This window comes from Lycorma delicatula, chromosome 5 (assembly GCF_047948215.1).
Source record: "Lycorma delicatula isolate Av1 chromosome 5, ASM4794821v1, whole genome shotgun sequence".
NCBI classification, from domain to species: Eukaryota; Metazoa; Arthropoda; class Insecta; order Hemiptera; family Fulgoridae; genus Lycorma; species Lycorma delicatula.
In genome coordinates, this window is record NC_134459.1 from 169664685 (window position 1) to 169688683 (window position 23999).

A 23999-nucleotide genomic window follows, 5' to 3' on the forward strand; every position below is an offset into this window, starting at 1 on the left:
GAAATGAATAAAAAAATTTTTTTATTACTTATGGTAAAATTTTTATAATTTTTTTTCTTAATTTAATAACGAATCATTATATTATCATTTTACTATTTTTTATAAAAAAATAAATATAAAAAAAATAAATAACGTATAAATTATTGCTTGTTTTAAGTACTCGAGTTACCAGAGATTTTCTTATAACAAAAAACAGAAATTAATTCTGAATCAAATTAAAAAATATAATCTGAGATTAATGTTCATTAAAACGTCGATTATTCGGACCTCCATATCTAAAACATTTTTCGACTTAAAAGCGGTGACAAATCTAAGAGATAAATAAAAATAAATATTAAAATATTGTTTGTTGAACCAAGACTCGGATTTAAGCAAGAGTGTATTTGTAACGAAGTTATTAGTTACGTAATTTCACAGCCAATGGTAAATAATGACGTAATGCGCTAGCATTTCACTTAATCAATTTTACCTTCTCAATTCATAGATTTAAAGCGTATGAAAAATACCAAATTTTGCCGGGATTAAACCCAGAACTCTCCACTGATTCTACCGCTCTTTCCGTCGTGTGTGTTTCCTCAGTTCATTCAGGAAATGTTATTCTGTTTTATATTTGCGCTAGATATAGGCCGACATTTTTTCATTATATTTTATTCATTTACTAATTATTAACTCGTAACAAAAAATAAAGCTAATTAGCCAACCCGTTAATTTAAATAGTTATCGATTCTTCGACTGTTTTGTTCACAAAAACGTTTTTCTGCAATTACACTCTCAAACTGTTCCTTCATAAAAATAAAGATTATATGAAAGTAATTTGGAAATCGTAAAAGTTTTATAGTCATTTTACTAAAAATTAATTAAACTTACAAAATTAATGATCTTCTCCACCAATAGTATTTTATGGGGACTGGTGCATATAATTTTTTAGCGTCTTAAAAAATTATTATTTATTATTTTCATTTCATTAAAATTAAAAAATAATAAACTGTACTTAAATTGTAATATTTTTTTATTGTTATAATTATCCGAGATATGATTATGCATAAATGTGCCGCAGGGTTGAACATAGAGCAACGCCCGTGCGAAGTTACGTTGGGTAACTAATTGTAGTACTAGACTGCATCTTAAGCGAAAAATAATATTACTGTCTTTTTACCTCATACCGGGCGTGGGAACACATGCACAGGTAAGGAGTATTTCAGACCTTTTTTACTTCCTTGTACGAAGTAAAGGAAGTATTGTGATCGCGAAAAATTTCGCTTTTCAGATTTCAACCAAAATATTCATTTTGACCATCCCTGAATCCATTTGACAGTTTCGGCGTGACCTCTGTACTTATGTATGTATCTCGCATTACTTAAAAACTATTAACCGTAGTATGTTGAAATTTTGGATTTAGGACTGTTGTAACATCTAGTTGTGCACTCCTCCTTTTTATTGCAATCGACTGAACCAAAAGTGTCCAAAAAAAGCCCACTATTTCTTAACTGCAGTAATAAGCCCTGATTGAGAGCTTTTCAACGATATATCATACTTATTTTCATTGGTTCCAGAGTTATAGCCAAGTAAAAGTTTAATGAAATATTTGGATTTTACAAGGAGAAGGCACATCGGTTTGAATCAGACTTCATCTCCTTTTTTTAACTTCTTTTATTTAAATATGTTGATTTATTAATTTATTAAACTCTCATTGTAAAAAAAACTTTTACTATGAATAATAATTCAGTAATAACCAAAAAGAAAAAAATATCATTAATTTTTATGAAATAAAATTACATACTTTTTCATTTAAAAAAAAACGTGTAAATATAATTTAATTTATTAACCTGTGATTGTAAAAAAATTACAATAAATAATAATTCAATAATATGAAGAAAAAAAATCAAAAAATTCTTTATTAAAGAATTAGAGGATCGTATTTCACTTTCAAATGAAATAAGTTTATACCAAATGAAGCAAAAAATGTGTATATGTAATTTAATAGGCATACAAGGAAGTCATGTGGTGTCCCACATCAATTTTTTTTTTTTTAATTATGACAGTGAGGTAGATAAATATTTTCGTACGTAAAAAATTAACGGGATTCGGATCCAGAACCTTTTGGATATAAATCAATTTTGTGATACATTTAATCTGATAAAGTAAAATGAAGTGTACATTGTTTTGTCAACCAGAACGGTAGTAATAAAAAAAACAAGAAAATTGTATCCTGTTACCATTTTAATACGTATTATGTGTTGACAGTTAGTGAAGCGTGTCAATTGATTTAATTTCTAATGCAGTAAATTTTTTGTAAAAAAATACTCTTCCCGTACATTTTTTGGGTCAATGAAATCAAAAGAATGAATTCGTGATGTACAAAAAATTTCAAGTTTTAAGTCTGTTGCGTAATTAAAGAATAATGGAGGGCGCGCGCGCTCACACACACACACGCACACAATGTTTTATTAACTTACTCGTATGTATTGTTAAACCAGTCAGAGTGACGTTGCATCTGAATTAACGTTCTTTTTGTATAGTAAAGAATTCTGGGTTCGATTTCCGGTTAAGTTATCTTACATTATTATCAAAATTCATAACATGAAAAATTAAAAATCATAACCTAAATAAAATTGGGTGAATAGTAACTGACGTTTGTCGGCCTCCGTGGCGCGAGTGATAGTGTCTTAGCCTTTTGTCCGGAGGTCCCGGGTTCGAATCCCGGTTAGGCATGGCATTTTTACACGCTACAAAATTATCATTTCATCTCATCTTGTGAAGCAAATACATAACGGATGGCCCGAGGAAAGGAACAAATATATATATACTTTGTATGTTGTCAATACGATTAAAATAAATTTAAAAAAAATAAAGAAATGGTTATAAATATTCGTTTTATTTATTGAGAGATAATTTTACAAATTATACTGCGCGATCGTAGACAAAACTGCTCGCCGACGCGCTGTCTACTACTCCAGTTGCTATGAGACGTACAACTGTTTCAAGGTTAAACTACACAACTGCCGTCTCGAACGCGCGGCTGCATAAAGCACGTTTAACAATAATAATAATTTACAAATGTTTAATACTGTCTAAAGTAAAGCCATTCGGTTTATTTCTTTTTCACACCCTCCGAGATTTTTATTCTACTTTTAATTTTTTTATCATTTTTATTTATTTATTTTATATTTTAAATACACGTATAAGCAGCATAGATGTAAATTGGTGTCGAAGCCGATAATATCAAACCTCATCTCTCCAGTATATAAGTTTTTTTTTGTTTTTTTAATGGTTTTATAAATAAATTTAAATGTATGAAGGTTAAGAAGTGTAACGATAATAACTGAAAAATATATAACACTATTTTAATTCAATAATTTATTATATTAGGTTGGAGGTTGTGTGTGGAAGTATGGTATTGACATTTTGAAGTGAATTAAAATTTCAAGCCTGACCGGTATACGAAACCGGGATCTTTCGGATGAAAGGGAAGATATTACTACTCCACCTCGGCGATTGGCGAGGTGATTAGTTGATACGTGCTGAAGTATTAATTACATTAACTTATAAACTTAAAAGAATTGTAATAAAAAGAACAAAGATAGAAGATAAAAAGTATAAACTTCTATAGGATGTGATTTTTAGTGAAGATCTAACAAAATAATTAAATAATTTTTTTTTTAAGTAACAGTACAAGTAAGTAAGTAACGGAGTAACAGTACAAGGTGAAAAGATAAAGATACTACGATTTGCTGACGATATAGTAATTCTAGCCGAGAGTAAAAAGGATTTAGAAGAAACAATGAACGGCATAGATGAAGTCCTACGCAAGAACTATCGCATGAAAATAAACAAGAACAAAACGAAAGTAATGAAATGTAGTAGAAATAACAAAGATGGACCGCTGAATGTGAAAATAGGAGGAGAAAAGATTATGGAGGTAGAAGAATTTTGTTATTTGGGAAGTAGAATTACTAAAGATGGACGAAGCAGGCGCGATATAAAATGCCGAATAGCACAAGCTAAACGAGCCTTCAGTAAGAAATATAATTTGTTTATATCAAAAATTAATATAAATGTCAGGAAAAGATTTTTGAAAGTATATGCTTGGAGCGTCGCTTCATATGGAAGTGAAACTTGGACGATCAGAGTATCTGAGAAGAAAAGATTAGAAGCTTTTGAAATGCGGTGCTATAGGAGAATGTTAAAAATCAGACGGGTGGATAAAGTGACATATGAAGAGGTATTGCGGCAAATAGATGAAGAAAGAAGCGTTTGGAAAAATATAGTTCAAAGAAGAGACAAATTTATAGGCCACATACTAAGGCATCCTGGAATAGTCGCTTTAATATTGGAAGGACAGGTAGAAGGAAAAAATTGTGTAGGCAGGCCACGTTTGGAATATGTAAAACAAATTGTTAGGGATGTAGGATGTAGAGGGTATACCGAAATGAAACGACTAGCACTAGATAGGGAATCTTGGAGAACTGCATCAAAGCAGTCAAATGATGAAGATAAAAAAAAAATTCAAAAGAAAATGTAGATTTCTCTTTTAATACAGTTTCTAAAATACATTTCCTGTTTCAGTAATAATAATTATTAAAGTATTCAATACATAAAACAGTAAAATTAAGATAGTTCCTGTGAGATGTTCATTGTACTAAGAAATTTGTACTTATTTTCAGTAGGCCACTAATGATAGCGAAGCGCAACAAAGAACAAATACATATAAATTATATTTACTATTTATACAAATAATGTATCTAGATTTAATATAAAAATTAGGCATTCCTATAAAATTATTTAAAACATTAAAGTCATTTTATAAATTTTACCTTTATAAAATTATTTTAGTTCATTTATAAAACTGATGAATTAATTTTATAAAACTTTCGCGATATTGATGTATCAACATCAAAGAAAAAAAAAATTAAAACACCCTTCTTATTTTGAATAAAAAAAATTTGTAAACTGGAAGATTATTAAATAACTAGAATAGATTTTAAATTTAAAAATATCATTAAAACACGAGATTTCATCTAAAAAAAGTGCATCATATAAATTGTAGCAAGGTACTTTTAAAAATCATGTTGAAATTTTAATTTAGTTTTCATTAAACTATAAATGAAAAAAAATAAATGTTTAATTTTAAACCGATATATTAAAAAAAAAAAAAGTTGTATACAATAAATTACATCAAATGTTCATAAATTTAAAATAATGTCCTAAACTGTGTGGATTTCCTTTCTAGAAAATTCTTCAGTTACCATACAAACGATATGCATAATAGTAACCGATTTTGATGAGACTGAGAAATGTCTCTTAATTGGCACGACATTAGAAGTTTTACAAACAACTTTATTACTTTTCTTTGTTTTTGACTGGTGGACGATATTAAGAGTTTACTCGCTATATTTTATGTTCTCTAAGACGGAAAAGATATTATTATTTCATCAATTAATATAATGAAAATTGGTAAATATAAAATTAATTTGGTTATAAATTATTTTCTTTTCTTTTTAATTTAAATTAAATACCTTAGAATAAATAATTCATAAAATCATTTTATTAAAACATTTGCAGTGAAGAAATTCGAAAAATTCAAATTAGCTTAGTATGGTTTTAGCAGTCAACTACTGATTTCTGTTGAAAGAGGAAGTTAAATCCGTGCGTAAATATTTACTTGATTTACTGATAATCTATTTTTATTGTAATTGTACAGTTTTTAGGTAAGATAATATTTAAGTTTATTATTTTATTTATTAATATTATTTAACTACATATGTTTCGTAAAAATCATGTCTGTAACTTTCACGTAGGTTAACAATAAATTTTAATCTATTGTAAGTTTAATATTGGATAAATTTATATTCTCTGAGAAAATAAAAATATAAATTACAACTGTAAGTAAAAGAAATACTAAAGTTTATAAATATTTTTTAAGGTGGATTATCTACGTATTACAGTTTAATTATCATATAATTAAAACACTCAGGCAATTTAATAACCTAATAAAACGATTACGAAAGTTCTTGTTATGACAGACACGTTTTTCTTTTAAGATAATTAAATCATTACGTTAGTTAGAAGTTTGTGTGTGGGAATATGGGAAGGAAATTTGTAGTTTGTAAAATAAATACTATGCCTAAATGATTTTCGATCCTGGATCTTCTAGGTGAAAGGCTGAGTTTTTACTACTCTACCATAAATATCAGCGAAGCGATAATCCTACTTAAAAAAAAAACGATTAGAAGTGTAGATTATGTTTGTTTAAAATAATTATCAGTTAAAAATACGTAAAAGTAAACAATTTAATTAAACGCTTACCGTATTGTAAATGTGATGAGTTTTACCAAACATTAGTATGATTATTTAAAAATAATATTATTTCTGAATTGCTCTAGATTAAACTGAACTAAAATAGAAACACAATTATGTTATTTTTAAATACAACTATTTAGTAGAAAATAATATTTTCCCTTACAATAAAACCACAATTGTTATTTGTGCTTGAAATATAAAAAATAATTTATGTGTATACGTGTACTAGGGGTAAACTAACTTTTAAAATAATATAAAACAAGTGTTGATTTATTTCTTCATCGCAAAGCTGAACAATTGCTACTGTAAAACAGTTAAAAAGATTAAACGTGTGTCCAGTTTAGTCACGTCTTTCTATACCTCGCTTATTCTTTTCTCATTTTACTCCCTCACTCCTTTCAGTATGTTTTTTTTTTTTTATTATAAGCTATAGTGTGTGTATCTTATTTCATGTAGCACGTACTCATTTTTGTCCTTGAAAATTGACTAAACAGCCTTTTTTGTTTTAAATATTACCATCAAAACAACACAGATTTTAACTTTATTCTTGACCATATCATCAGACATGTTTTTTATGTACTTATAAAAATAGAATTAACAACTATACTACATCAGCCTTTCTTTTTTTTGTTTTTATCCCTCACACACACATATATATATATATATATACAGAGAGAGAGAGAGAGAGAGAGATAGCGCAACAGATCAAAAGACTTTGCTTTAAAGGAGACACAGAAGCGACTAATGGTTATAAATAACTGGTAATCTATTCGATAGTTTACAATAGAAAATGAATATAATTTTATGCTACCGTTTTTTTTTTTTGTCTTCAGTCATTTGACTGGTTTGATGCAGCTCTCCAAGATTTCCTATCTAGTGCTAGTCGTTTCATTTCGGTATACCCCCTACATCCTACATCCCTAACAATTTGTTTTACATATTCCAAACGTGGCCTTCAATCGACAAAACCATTTGTCGATCAACGCTCTCGCCTTTTAATTATGAGCAATGAAATTTTGAAAAACGGAAAAATTGCGATAGAAATAAAACGAGTTAAAATTCCCCCGTAGTAACTTTTTTATTACGTTTTACCTTCAGAATTACATCCAATGACAAACATTATTCGCTAACTAATTAATTAGATTCGCCTAATTAAGGTCATATTTTATTTAGGCACATTTGTTAACGATTAAAAAATAACATTTGAATAACATTAAAATCTGGAGTTAAGCTTCCCTCATCACCCCTAACATATGGAAAAAACATCAATCGGTAGGTAAGGATTTTCAAATAAAAATACAAATTGACTGTACTAATTCGTTTAACTATCGGAAGAATAAAATACATATACATACACAAACATGCGCGGGCGCACGCAAACTCACACAAAAATACAAACAAAAACAAACAAAAATCAACAATAATTTGATGTTTATAAAGGATTAGGACACACACAGAGAGAGAGAAAGAAAGAAAGAATGAAAAAGAGAGAGAGTGACCGAGCGAGAGAGGGGTTTTAAACAAATTATTCAATACTACTTTTTAAAATATAATACAAAAACGTAATACTTTACATTCTATATTAACTATATAATTAAAAAACGAAACATAGGTGACCACTTAAAAATTAAATATATACGTATTTTAATTAAAATCCTTATGTTTTAATAATTATGTATTAGATAGAACAAATAAAATATGTAAAAAAAATACATACCAAGATGTTAAAATAAAGACGTTAATTTTGTCTATACAAGCAACACACACATTGATGATACGTAAATTTAAACCTCGACTGGATCGGGTGAGTTAGACTGTATACTGTATGTTCGTTCATCTCCGCGTACAATCGGTGATCTTCGGTTATACACGTCTTCTTAACTTGAACAATACAGATTAATGTTACTGTTCTTGTGGTACAGTTTTATATGAATTACGTAACACACGTGCGCGCACCCTCACATATACACTCGAGATCTATTTAAAACATAAAATAAATGATTAAAATAAATCTTACAATAAACTGTTAAACATAATTTAAAATTCATTTTATGCGTAAATATTTTTATTTATTAATAACAAATAGCTAAATAAAGGTTTATTAAAAACAAAAAAAAAAATAGATTAATATCAAAAAATTAAATTAAAAAATCATTTAGAAATCGAACCCAGGTTTTAGAAAATATACTGATATAAATTAAGCATACCACTCTTCTGATCACCGTAGCGGAGTGGTAGCCTCTCGGCATTTCATCTGGAGGTCCAAGATTCGAATTGTAATCAAAATATATTTGATTACATATAAAAAATTTAGTAAAAAAAACTTAACTAATATTTATTTTAACATTAATAAAAAAAAGGAGACATATTATAAAACCCCTGCAAAAAGTAAAAAGTAAGAATTAAAACAAATTGAAAATTTTAAACAAAAAAATATAAAATATTAACAAATATAAAAAATAAAAGAATACCTTGTGATCTGGGGGTGTCCAAGTTAAAAATGGATCCCGAGACCTTCAGTACATTAGTCATTTGTTGTACTATCTCTACTAACTGTGTTACAATAACAGTATATTATCAAAATGAAAATGAGACACAGTTAAATATTTTGTTCAATGTTAACAGCTAATTACTATATAAGAACAAAGTAAGACAAAATCTGAACAAACATAGATTAAATTTCAAACATTACTTTTTGTTAGATTAATAATAAATAAATCTCTCTTTGTGTGTGTGTGTGTGTGTGCGCGCGCGCGCGCGCGTAAAGTAGTAATCGGCTACGATAGATAAATTTAGAAATAATGAAATCATATCATTACATCCTTATGTACCACTCGTTAATCTTTTCTATAATCTATAATAATTTGTAGTTCAGCTATTTTTCTTTAAAATAATTAGCTATTGAAGAAGTTACAATCTAATTGTGGAAAATTCTTCACATACTAATCTGGAATCAAACCCAAGACCTTTGGTATATTATGTAGCAAGGAAGTACGCTTTCTGTGACACGGTCGCGGCGACATTACATTTTTATTGTTAATTATAATATTCGATTTTTTAAATTTCTGCTTTAAATTAAAATAAAACAATGTTTAGTAAAAAAGAAAAATTATAAAAGCACGCACGCGAATGTACTTTTATATATATGTGCAATAATCACGTTTACGTGCGTGGTTATAATTAATCGAATATTAGGTAAAATTAAATAATTGAAAGCCTCTACATCATTACTCGTTTATGTACCGTTAGCCATGTTCTTTAGCTAACAGATACAAGTGAATTTAAAAAATTGCTGTCATTTATTCATTAGTCTAGTCTTTTTTTAATAAAAAAAAGTAAAAAAAAATGAAAAAGAAATTAGAACAAACATTTTGGCTAAATTTTTGTCGAAAAAAATTAATAATAAATCTGACCATGTAACATAAAAACCGACCGTTTTGATCTACAGAACATATCAATGTAAATTTCAAGAAAAGTGAGAAAATATTTGTAAAGTATTTCATATGAATAACAAAGGCAATTTATCTTTCTAAAATAGATAGCTAATTTATTAATTACCAAATGTAGACACAGGCAAACGGTTTTGTTAAACAGAAATCTAAATTTTTAAAACAAAAAACAGAACTTCAATAATTAACTTCCACCATAATTAATTTAGTCTACAAAAGATTCAGCAAAACCCCTCTTATAGTGTAACGGTACTTACTTGAAAGCAAATTATTTTAGTTACATATTTTTATAAAGTAATCTGTACTTAATTTTAATTAAAATAGCAAGAATAAAAATATATTTGGCTAACCTAAAAATAATCATTTTTGCCAAAATAAAATGTTTAGTTCATTAAACTCCCAAATTCCTCCAATATGTTAACCAATACAATCACATTATTTAATTGTGTATTAATTTCTTATTACAAAATATTATAATTTGAAAGAACTTACCTCATTTACACGTAGAATTATTTTCTATACGGTTGTCAGATTCACGTAAAATATATTTAAATATACTGAATTCTCTAAATACAAATAATCAAATAAACAAAATTTGATAACGGTTTTAAAAACACAACTACAAATCGTGAAGAAATAAACTTTATTTACTGTATGACAACGTTAATCTTTAATAACACTTTTAATATATTAATCACTTTTATTAGATTAATATCAGAAAGAAAATGTTAGATAATATTATTATGTAAGATTTTTTGATTTTTTTACATCGCTGAATATAATGGAAACAGCTAATAATATTATAATCAATTATAATTTTTCATCAACGTAACACACATTTTGATCTACGTAGTTTCATTTGATGAATTTCGAGCGAACCAGGGGGAGAACGTGAGAGTCAAATGCATTCACATTCTCTCTGCTCTCTCCCCCCTCTCACAGTCAACATACGTACAAACTAACCGCAGTAGTAATATTTTTCCTCCCTTCTATTGTTCCGAAGCCATCTTTTTTTATATTGTTAGGTTATTTTTACTTTTAATAAATTGAATCTCGTGTATTAAAAGTGATTAAATACGGTGACTGAAGTTTCGAATTTTTTTTAAAAATATTTTTTGTCCAGATAAATTTTTTTTTGTGTGTAGTGACAGCTTGGGTTATTAATCCTAGGATATCATATTCGAATCCTAATCAGACTCATTAAAATTGTACGAACCACTGTTTTACAGTGTAAAATTTATTATTATGTTTGGTCATCATTACTTTCAACGACAGTGTAATATATGTCTATAATGTCAGTTTAAACTTCAAAATCATCAGTTAAAAGTTCTGATCACTTTTAAATTGATAACGATGTTTTGAAAAAAAAAATCGGGCGTCATTACTTTCAGCGAAATCGGTATGATAGGTGATAAAGGTTGTAAATTGATTTTTTTTTATGATAACTAATGACGTTATCTTATATATATATTATACATAAGAAAGGGTATATCTTATATTAAATAATGATTTCTAAAAAAAGGGCGTATCTCAAAAATGGTCCACACAGACGATTTCTAACGAAATTTTGAAAGGCTTACTCGAAAGTGTGTTTTCCAACTTCCTGGAACGATAGCCGGCAGTTTCATGTGTCTAGGTCCAACCGTTCTCGACATACTAGCGCGAGCGAAATTCGCATATGTCAGTTCACCTTATGTAAATGAATGAAAGGTGGTTTTCATGCGATTTTTTAAATTTATAATTTTTTTTACGACCATAACGACGCCCGACGTTATGGATCGGTCGTCGTTATGGATTATAATTTTTCATTAATATATATATTTTTTTAATTGTGGAGAATTATAATTTTTCAGTAGGGAAGAAGCGGAGCTACAATAGAATTTAAGGAAGTTTATAAAAAAAAAAAAAATAGTAAATTTTATCAATTTTTATTTTTGTAATTACAAAGGTTTAGCTAAAACAGATTTCAAGAGAGAAAAAAATTATATTTATATAGAATAGTATATTTTAGTATTTATATATAATTAAAATTGTGCGCGCGTGTGAGTATACAAATAAATAAATAATTTAATATATTATTTATTAAGAGATAATAAGGTGGTTTACTGAAACTGAAAATTATTAAGACACCCCGTTCGCTTCGATATTAATCGAAGCGAACGGGGTTTATTCTCTGTATATTAATACAGAGAATCCTATTCTTAATACGGAGGTTGTATTTATTAAACACAGTTCTAATATTTAGTGACTGACAGGGCTATGTTGCCAATAAACCTGAATTTTCCTTCCCCCTTGGACCCCTGCCCATCCAAGTTTGGCATCAGGTAATCCACTGCGTGCGTATTTGACTTATTCAATATTTACATAGAATAAACCTACCAAACTATAACCGGTAAGAGATGAAAAAAAAATTTTTAATTTTTACGGTAAATTTTTTATTTTTATTTTTTTTTTTTTATTTTTTTTTTTAATTAACGAATCAGTATATTATACTGATAGTTTTACTATTATTTATAAAAAAAAAAAAATATATTTTCCTAAAATATTTCAAATCGATGTTATAATTCCCCATTTGACAATAAATTATTTGATATTTTCGTTTTATGTAGTAGTGTTAAAAAAAAATCATACTTAATAACTTTTTTGTTTATTTTAAGTTTTATGTTATATAATATAGTTAGTAAAATAATCACCGATTTTATCATCCGACCTCTTAGTTAACCGGACTTACATATTTTATTATCCGTAAAATTTACATAAATTATTGCTTCTTGTAGTATTCGAATTATTTAAGAGATTTTCTTGTAGATGATTCAGAGATTAATTATGATTCAAATTAAATATAATCTGAGATAACTGTTTATTAAAACGTCGATTATTCGGACCTCCATATCTCAAATATTTTGCGACTTAAAAGCGATGACAAATCTACGAGAACTTTAACAAATCTTAAATAACTTTTTTGTTTATTTTAATTTTTAAAGTTTTATAAAATAGTTTGTAAAATAATCACTGATCTTATCCATCGGCTTTCCCAGTTAAAACCGGACTTACATGCTTCATTTACCCGTAAAATTTACGTATAAATTATTACTTGTTTTAAGTACTCGAGTTACCAGAGATTTTCTTGTAACAAAATTCAGAATTAATTCAGATTCAAATTAAATATAATCTGAGATTAATGTTTATTAAATTGTCGATTATTCGGATCTCCATATTTCAAACATTATGTGACTTAAAAGCGGTGACAAATCTGAGAGAAAAATAATTATTAAAATGCTGAAAAAAATCGCTTGTTGAACCAAGACTCAGATTTAAGCAAGTTTGTAACTATCACGCGTCTTATAAAATTGTCTTTTATAATTTTTTAAATTATAATACTTTTTTTAATTAATAGTACTAACTGTACTATACTGCATCTTAAGTGAAAAATAATATTTTTTCTTTTACTTCATACCCAGCGGGGGAACGCATGCGCAAGTAAGGAGTATTTCAGACTCTTATTGAAGATAAATGAAGTTGTGTGTGTCTCGACATTTGTTATCTTACACGGTTCTGGAAGCAGGTCGTGTTAAATGTAATTAAAATATTTAATATTTCCTTTTTTAAATATGAATGGAGCCAACCGTATGGAGATTCAGGCAATTCCGATTGTCATTTAGTATTTTTGTTTTATTTCACCAATACGTAACGTTAAATATTTTTTTTGTTAATCGATGCGTTCCCGTAAGCTGCGAGGTAACATTTTTGAAAAAAGAATGCAACATAGTAAAATTTCTTATGCGAATGTGTTTACTTTCAATAACAAAGGAAGGTTTAATATTAAACTGTCTGTGTCGGTCGGTCGATCGTTATTATGAGAAATGAAACTACAGTGTAGGACATTTTAGATGGTGTGGTTACTTTCATAATTATTTAGCTGTGGCAGTTGAGAAATTAGTTGTTTGTGCGACGGTATTTGCAGTGGTGGGGAGCGACAAAGATATTACATATGTGCAGTATGGAATCCAGCGGCCATCACGGGTTGATTACACAGTTCATTGACTGCGGTAAGTAATTTTATATTATTTTAATATAGCATAAAATAAGTATCATTTTTTTAACTATAGTTTACCTATTGTACCCATACTTATCACGTAATAAATTTTATAATACAATTTGCACTCTTATTTATACAAAATAAATTAACTAATTCGTATAGCCAAACATTTCTAACATTGTTTTCTAATTCTAATACCGGCAAAATAATACCCCAAAAATAGAAACAGAAATGAAATGACTTATAAATTTTTCCTTATCCTGGTTATAAGTTTTACGTTAATCGACCAATAAAATAATCGAGGAAATAAAATTATTGCACAGTCTAAACGAACTGGTTAAGCAAAGTTTGTTTTATGTGTTAAAAATAATTATTTTATAATTTTAGATAATTAAAGTTAGGACAGATTCGTTACTTTCTGGACCCAAGCTAAGAATCGAACCTGATCTTCCATACAACATAGACAAGTACGCCTTTGCCATCGATGCGGTGATAAATTAATTTATAGTTTTACTGATTTCAATTACCGAGCAATATTTGTAGTTTGTAAAATAACATTGCCTAAGCTAGAAAAATAATGTCAAATTCGTGCCATTACAACTTTTTAATTAATCTGTACAATAGATTACAAAATTGCTATTTTTTTAGGCTTTTTAATTTATTTTTTATTTACCAAGATAATAGTAAAAAAAAGAACAAATTCACCTTAATCAAACCAAACTGTTCTCATGTAACCCAACACAATACTTCAAAGTTAGAGAGGCTGTGGTACATTTTTCCTAATCTATTACTGTTTGTTATTAGGATCATTAGACATCTTCTCTTGCACCATTAACCAAACATTTAAAGAAATCCTAGTTGCTATAGTTTATAGGTGTTCAGACTCAAGTATCAATTCTTCTTTATTAGTTAGTTATTTCTTCTACTTGATAAAGTATTAAATTGTTACAAATTTCAAATCAACAGCTGACATTTACTTAATATTTCTTATAAATCTATAAATAAATAAACTGTTTCATTCTTCTTACTCTTTTATAAAAGTAAATAAATTTGTATATTCAGCTAGCCTATCATATCAGGTGATAATATTAGTAATTCATTATTATTAAGGCACTATTCAGCCTAAATTTAGGGCTCTTACTGTCAACATACACACATATTAACATATTTCTTTTTCAACAATAATGTAAAATTATTTAAATGTTAACATTTAATGGTGATTATAACATATTAAAATTAATACTTAATCATCAATTGGACAATGTCTTTTATTGACTACAAAATATCAACCAGCAAAGTTAATATGTAGATTAATTACACCTAACTGAGGTATTACTTTGAGTGATTAGTTATTTGAACATATTTTGGTCCTCAACCACGGATATTGAAGGTTCTACAATTCAATTCTTCAATTCATAATTAATACCAGAGAAAGGATATTGAAGATTCAGATATTATTCATCATTGGAATTGGGTTAGCAACAATTCATATTTTATTTTATTCATATTTAATTTACCTTTATTATTATCAAAAACAGTTGTTATACAAAGCGGTACTTTCATTAACTTTAATTTAATTGTGGAATAATTGAAGGATGATACTGTAAAATTTAACATTTTTTCAGCTATTTTATCGGTTTTTTTCTTATATTGTAGAAATACTAATCAACTAGCTTAAATAGAGGATCAATGCCACTATCAAAGGTCTATTTTAAATTAACTATCCTTTCTACAGTATTAATCCATGCCTTTGTAATTGCCATTTCAGACATTGTAATAATACAGGAGCAAATGTTATAAGTACAGTGACTTAAAAGAAACTAATAGTAACTTACTAAGCCAGGCTTTCTTGCATGACCCCATATCAAAATGAAATCAAGTGTATTGAGAATGGACCTAATACAAGGTCCACAGATATTATTTGCAAACAAGTTTTGTTCAAATTTATTCGCTTCAAATATTCCATATACATCTATTTCAGAATTAAAAAACATGATTCAAACAAACTTTAAGTAGAGAATAGTTTAGATTTTAAACATTTTCTAGGTAGAAAAAATCAATTACAGAGAAGATATCTAAAAATATTATGGAGATTTTAAATGTCATATTCATTAAGAATAAATACAAATTAGATTTTGCTGTTGAGAACCAAAACAAATCTATTTCATTAAATTTGCAAATACCTTTTTATGATGAAATATTATTTTTGAGTCCTTGTATATTTACAATGTAAGGTTTTTATTGAATTTACCATTTTGTTTCAATTCATATCTTTTCAACTGATTATGAAGAACGATAGAAACATTAAAGAAATTTTTCATCTGCTTTAATAGTTAATATAAAGCACAAGTTTTGCCTATGAAATATTTATGAATGAGTATCAATATAGGTCTGCATAATTTAGATAACAATAAAAAAAATATTCTTTGGAAATTAACAATTTATTATAAGTTCAACAATTAATTATATAGACCATTAAGGTTAGGAATGGATTTGAACAAGTGTAATCGTGATCTAGTAATAAAATTTATTTGATTTGAGTGAAAGCTATCATTTATACACTAGTATGCTAAATACTTTATTAAATTTGAATTATCATTAATTTTATGGATTACATGGCAATGACCTAACAACAAATATGTTAATCCATATAAGATTTTAGCCAGGTTATTTTCAGCATTAAGTAAAAATCTCAAATGACTATGAAAAGGTAAAGCAAAAGATGTTTACATCAATCTAAGATTTAAAATATGAAATAGCTGCTGTGTTGAAGACATCATTGTTACAACACAACTTGAATTGCAGTTCAGTTTCAAATAGTAACATCTGTTAGATGTTAGAAGTTAAAGCAAACAAAGCAGTTGTTAATAATACCAATAAAAACATACAAGATCTTTACCTATATTTATCAAGAATATCTATTCATCAATTAAGCTGTGTAAATTTAATTGCAGTTTGATGAACATAAACAATTTCTTAATGCTACATCATTTGCTTTTAGTATTTGATACACTGAAAGCCATCCTATTATAATAAATGCTATCAAAGATTTCTTAATGTGGCTTCTAATTGAGACATTTATTACAAGACACATGGTTTTTAATAACTCAGGCTTAATAGAAAAATTCAAAAAAGCTTCCATCAGTTCTTTGATCATTAAAATATCTTGACATCTGTAAATAATCGTTTTTCAAATATCACATTACACTTGCTTTCAGTTCACTGAAGAGTTCCCTACCTGATAGTCAATAGATAATCAGATAAATACAAAAACAGGTATGATGATCATGTCAAATATGCATTGACTAATCTACAAATAAATGTAAATTTTAGATTAGTTAATGATTGATGGTGAAGAATTAATTGCTAAAATGATAAAACAATTTTTAATAGTATACAGAGATAGCAACAATTTATAATAAATTTGTTACTTTAATTCGATTATAATATATCATTTTATTATATTTCATTACAATATTGCAATATGTTTCTGAAGTGTATAAACTTAAATTGAACGTTTGGTATTTTTAAGTTTACTAGGTACTTACGATAATGACTCTATTGATTTCTCATTTATAAATAGTACCATGATTGAATCTGTCAAAATGTGATTCTTCATGGCAGGCAGAGGTTTAAAACTGTGATCAATTGTCGTGCTTTTTATGTTTCATTACTAAGGCTTATCTCACGCTTTATCTTGCTAACAAAGCTGTTCATCTGGAATTAGTATCCGACTTGAACCTTTAAAAGATTCATATCAATTAGCAGTATACCTACTCAAGTCTTTTCTCACAACAGTTCTGACAAAATATATTGTTCATAATTTATCGATCATCATTTTCATTGCATAAATTGTTTGCTTGCAGTGTCTGACAATTAATTGAAATTAAAAAAAAAACTGTAACTTCACATCTAACTGAGAATTTTAAAATAATTTTGGTGATTGATATACCTTATTATTGTGATTTAATTATTGTATCGTATAAATATGCTTTAAATTGTGATCTATATTAGGGTCATAAACATTAAATTGTTATTAATCTAATATTCTATATATTTATGTCTTACTCATATGCTCTTCAACACTCTACTCTACAGACTAATTATTATACTAGGTTTACATGTACATATATACTATACACACGTATGCTGGCAACTCATAAAACACGCACGCATGCATGCACATACATACATACATATAACACACAGATATTTTATGTATGTTAGATGCGATAAGTCGCTAACTGTGTAATAAATCATTTACACATTCTACCCGATGGCACCATGGTTATTCAGACCATTGGACACATCTTCCGCTGCACCAACACATTTAAAGAAATCCTAGTTGCTATAGATTATAGGTACAAGTGTGCAAGAATATATCTACTTACATATATTAAAAGTTAATATTATGACCATAATGATTATTCTTATTATTGTTACATATTTATGATTATTACATAGATTAATGAATATATACAGCATTGACTTATTGCGTAATACATTCATTTACAATTTTACATCATAATATTGTATGACATATAGAGATAACAAATCAATCATTATTGTAACGTTCCTATTTAATGTTATTTTTTTGTCTTCAGTCATTTGACTGGTTTGATGCAGCTCTCCAAGATCCCCTATCTAGTGCTTGTCGTTTCATTTCAGTATACCCCCTACATCCTACATTCCTAACAATTTGTTTTACATATTCCAAATGTGGCCTGCCCACACAATTTTTTCCTTCTACCTGTCCCTCCAGTATAAAGTGACTATTCTAGGATGCCTTAATATGTGGCCTATAAGTCTGTCTCTTCTTTTAACTATATTTTTCCAAATGCTTCTTTCTTCACCTATTTGCCGCAACACCTCTTCATTTGTCACTTTATCCACCCATCTGATTTTTAACATTCTCCTATAGCACCACATTTGAAAAGCTTCTAATCTTTTCTTCTCAGGTACTGCGATCGTCCAAGTTTCACTTCCATATAAAGCGACACTCCAAACATATACTTTGAAAAATCTTTTCCTGACATTTAAATTAATTTTTGATGTAAACAAATTATATCTGACTGAAGGCTCGTTTCGCCTGTGCTATTCTGCATTTTATATCCGCTATTTTATTTGAGCTGGTTCGTCGTTATTTAGCTCAAAAGCAAGCAAATTATAAATTAAGATTTTTTTTAAATAAAAAAATTGAACTGAACGGAAAGCTATTGCAACCCGGGGTACCCACTACATGTATGTATTCTTTACATTAAAAATTATTTTTTGTGATGCATCCAGGTAATTTTTATTCCAAAAAAAAAAACAATTATGTTTAAAAAATATTATTTATGACAGTCATTAGATTTTAGAATGTGTGATTGTTAATCACAAACAGGCAGGTGTGATTAATTATAGTTAATTTATAGCATGTGGCAGGAACCAGTGAACCTTTTCCTCCCTGCTGTCTAGCTCAACAGATGAACCAGTAACCTCTGTAGATAGTATTTGATGACCTATGATTCTCAATTGCAATTTTTGTAGTGTAGATGCGCATCAGTTGGGCATTCGACATGCGAGCTTCAGATTGATTTGGCTAGTTATTCACTCAATTGCCGCGTAAAATGACGGTTTTTTGCGATATAATTTTATTATTTTTACATTAACGCCGCGAGTGAACTTGTGTATTGCATGTTGAAGAACACGGCCATCGACCATCTTTAACATCGACGTTTAATGGTGTACCTTCTTAGCATTTAGTCCATAGTGTCAATGCCAGTTTTATATTTATTGTAGCAACTGATGATACCGGGTTTCTTTTTCAAATCATTACTCAGCCATATTCGAATACATGGTTGATATAAAAATTTCAGGTTTATTTTTCTTTGGGACATAAGAGCACATATTATTGTGTGAAAACCAAAAACACAGTCTGGTATTGCTCTCTCGGAGCCATGATACTAAGTATATACTGTTTATTTTTATTTTGCCATAAATTGTGAGATTCTACGATAGCAAGTGCTTGGCAAGGAGCAAAGTTGTGAAAAAATTGTTCATCTAGATGTTTTCTCCACTACCTCGGTACGCGGACTCAAGTTCATTTACCATTCTCTCCCTGATCTTTTGCTCTGTTATTCGCTTTGCCAGTGTAAATTGTGCCGTGCAAAGGATACGTGTTTTTCAGCATCACAAATCCATCAAATTTTGATCCCGTATACAGCTGGCTTCGAAGGCGTATATTGGGTAAATCCTGTGCGACCTCAAAAAGGCTATAGGTGCTGCTCATCAATCATTAAATTCTCCTTAGGCTTAGACATCTGAGATAAATTTGCATTGTACATTGTTCACAGATCACGAATTGGAGCTGCCTTATCTTCTTTTTTGCGGCGACTGCGAGTATTACTGTCATCAAATATTATTAATTAATCTTTAACTGGTTTATGCTGTCTTTTGTGTATCTACAGCAATTTTTTTTCCCCTAGAATTATTCAGATACTAAATAATGATGTTGACATATCAAAATAAACAAAAAGGAAACGCTTTCTATTAATGAAATATCCAAAACTGGAATGCGAAACAACGTCAGTAAAGTTGGGTATGAACATAAGGGTGTAGGAGGGAGGCTACAGAATTAATGGAGCAAAGAGGGTTTTGTATCTTCCTCTACTAGAGGGAGATTCAAAACCCTTTTAACCCAGAGGGATGTTTTTATTTTTCTGAAAGTAAAATCCTTTTTGAGAAAGAAAATAAAATATTGGTGTATACCTGTATGTATTTTTACACTGTCCAAAAAGGAGTGTAATGTATTTAGGATGTGTGTCTGTTCCACTGTAGCAGCTCAACAGTTGAACCTGTTTAAGATGTATGACTCCAAGTTGGAATCCTTATCTTACTGGGAGTGTCATTGGCTAAATATAATGTTTAAAAAAATTGAAAAAAGAAGCAATTTTTTTGCAGTCATGTTATTTAATATTTTAGATACTGTAAGTTTAATCTTTGCAATAGATTTACGACATTTTAAGTAAACCAATGTCAAGCAGTTTTACAACCTTTCAAATTTACCTTGTGGTTTAAGGGGAGGTACAAAATTTAGTAATTTATTTTGATTTTCTTTTTTTCTCCCTAATTCAAGTATACAGATGAAACTCAGATTACAGCCTTAGGATCACAGTTTGTGAATTTTTGTCCCCCGAAAGATTATCTTGCACGTATTTTAGTATTACCTCTGAATAATTTATAATACTTTTATTAAATTTTTAATACTGACTTTCAGAGGGATATTTTATGTTAAAAATTTTTCTCTGGCTTCATTGCTAGAATTACTATTGCAGCTTCAAGTGAGCATTGGGTGTGAATATATTAAGTTGTTTGAGTTGATCGTTCGTTTGTTTTGTTTTTGTTGTTAACTACAAAAAGCCTTGAGAAACCAAATATATAGTTTAAAAACTCGTTCAGGAAGTGATGAAAAAAGCATGTGTTAATGTAGAAGAAAGTGTGTTTATGTTAAAGTTCAGGTGACATTTGTAGGTTATGTCAAATTTCAAGCAAGTTAGTGTTAATGTACCACACTGATATTTAATCGTATTTGTCAATAAATTTAGCTCACTGTTTTGGATATTACTGTAGTTGCATATGGGAATATTTTACCTACAAATCAAAATTATGTCCATTGATAGAACCAAATCATATTTTGTTCCCGATGTAAAAAATTTCAGAATAATTGTAATTTAATTTTATGTGTTTGTTAAGATTCATTTATTATATACTGAACCAGCTGATATTAAATATTGTTAGACTTTATTTATTGTAACGCATTATAATTCAGTGTAGTGATTAAATTATTGTAAATTAAAGGTGAATAAAAGAAGTGTTCAATAAATATTTGTGTATTGGCAATTACTTAATGTATACAGTTTACATAACCAAAGTATTACAGAGGCTGGAATTGTACAGTGTCTGTAAAGTCTGAACTTTAATATCCACTTAAATATTAATATTGTCAATTAATTTTAAGGTATGCATTGTAAATGATTTATTTTGTAATCTAATAAACAATGCTCCACGGAAAACAGGTTGATTTTTATTTAAAACATACATTATTCTTTTCGTAAAAACTAATGTGATCAGATGCAAGTAACCTACATTGTGACGAGTGGTAGATGTGTGTAATACATTCAGGTTTTAGGTTTGAATCGTTGGTTTCAATCTTTTAATACGTAACATAAAAGGTAAAATGTGATTTATCTCTTGTGTTTTAAAAACGATGTGTAATCTTACCCTTTCAGTTTAACAGTTTTAGTGTCCCAACCACAGGGGTTTGAGGTGTGGTGGCATGATATCAAAAATGTCATATTTCTAAGTTTAATGGTCAAATACTTATTACTGTGTGTGTTTATACACTGCCTATTCTACTTATTATTTTATGTCATTATTGTAATCTTACTTTATTTTTTTGTGTATGGACAATATTAAAGATAATTTCTTTTAGCATTTTTTTATGCTTTGACTAATTTTCTTTGTCTTTTCTTCAGTCCATTTATTTCCACAACCATCTTGTTTTTCTATTTCTCAAGTCATAATTGAAAATTAATTTTCTAAATATAACATGACGTCAATGAATCTTTTCCTAAGGAAAAGTCAGGAATTTTTAGAAGATATCAACAAGACTTGCAACAAATTCAAAGAAACATTTTTGTTACCAAATAAAGATGTTTAATTTTCAAATGCACATTGTAAATTATTTATTTTGTAATCTAATATACAATGCTCCACAGAAAACAAGAAGATGTTTAAGTAGTGGTGACCCATTGCTCAGCAAATTGCAACTACATGCTTTAAGCAGCCTTTAACATGTCCTTTTCTTATTTACATTTTCCAATTATTTTTACGTATTAAAGGAGGAGTATTATTGGAATTTATCCCAAAACACCACAATTTTGTTTTTGTTTAATTTTACGTAATTAATTGCTTTTAAATAGCATCTAAAAAGACTGTTTACTGGTGAGTGGTTAGATTAATCCCAGAATTCAGTAAATTGAGAACAGGTAGAGATGTTTTCTGTGACTTACACAGTGTACCGTTTTCCTTAATTAAGGTAGCTTTCACTGAAAATTTAATCTGACAGCAATACTTCAACTTAATAGACGAATACTTTGATCGGCAGTTGTGAGAACAGTGGTTGTGATAAATATGTGTGTTATTTGCCCAGATATTTTGGTCAGAGTTATAGCATTTCAGCAACAAGTGATACATTTGATTCCTTGATTTTATTTATGGAAAATGTCAACACAGTTACTTATTGTTATTGCAAGATGATGTTTCTAAGGCGGAGATTGTGGGTTGTCAATGTTGTAAAAAATAAGTTATACTTAAGTTTATATGAAGATATTGGTGCGACTTTTAAAATTTTTTCCTAATAGTTGTATAGCATCAAAATTCATGGTCTTGAACCAAACTTTGATGGCATCAGCAAATACCTGAACTTTTTTTGTCTTCACTCATTTGACTGGTTTGATGCAGCACTACAAAATTCCCTATATAGTGCCAGTCATTTCATTTCGGTATACCCCGTACATCCTACATCCCTAACAATCTTTTACATATTCCAAACGTTGCCTGCCGCACAATTTTTTCCTTCTATCTGTCCCTCCAATATTAAAGAATAAAATATTTCAGAAAACAATAGTATAGCAGTGATGTGCGGGCTGATCATCTAAGCTCGTCATTACATGTTGGCTACTGTATAGTTAATTGAGATTATGAATATTTTCAGCATAGTATAATTTCTTATTAAAAGAAAATATTTTTGATATTTTAATCAACAAGATACGTCTTGTATAAGTAATCTACTCTCAAATTTGGAATGAATTTTTTTTTTCTATCCACAAGAATTTTGCTTTCCAGCCTAAAATTAAAATATTTTAACGCATTACTATTTCATATTTAGTTTTCAGGATGAATTTAATTCTGGAGTATTAGAAGTGATTTCTCCTTCACCAGCCTATTATCCAGATACGTCTAGACTGAGGATAACATTAGGTGATCCTCCAGAGAGAGTTCGTTGGCGTAGTAAACAGAATTTAGATTTTGCATACTTAATGATGTATTCTCAGCCTAAAACGGTTTTTTTATGATCAACTAGATGACATTTTAGCTAAACCACACTTTATAACGACTATGAAAATAGCAGCTTATGATCGTATCGCTAATAAACAGTCGGTTCGTCT

At 28.5% G+C, this 23999-nt stretch overlaps 1 protein-coding gene across 4 annotated transcripts in view; it reads left to right on the top strand.

Annotated features, from left to right (window-relative positions):
• The window catches only part of LOC142325580 (T-complex protein 1 subunit beta-like), a 49901-nt gene that overhangs the window by 6421 nt on the left and 19481 nt on the right, over positions 1-23999 (top strand). Inside the window, exon 3 of one of the 4 annotated variants that reach the window (XM_075367497.1) lies at positions 5231-5454. The exons of the other annotated variants lie outside the window; for them this stretch is intronic. Coding sequence (XP_075223612.1) covers positions 5231-5445 — 215 coding nt within the window. The 3' untranslated portion in view covers positions 5446-5454. Of the gene's footprint in view, positions 1-5230; positions 5455-23999 lie in introns of those variants that run through there. 4 annotated transcript variants of the gene reach the window in all.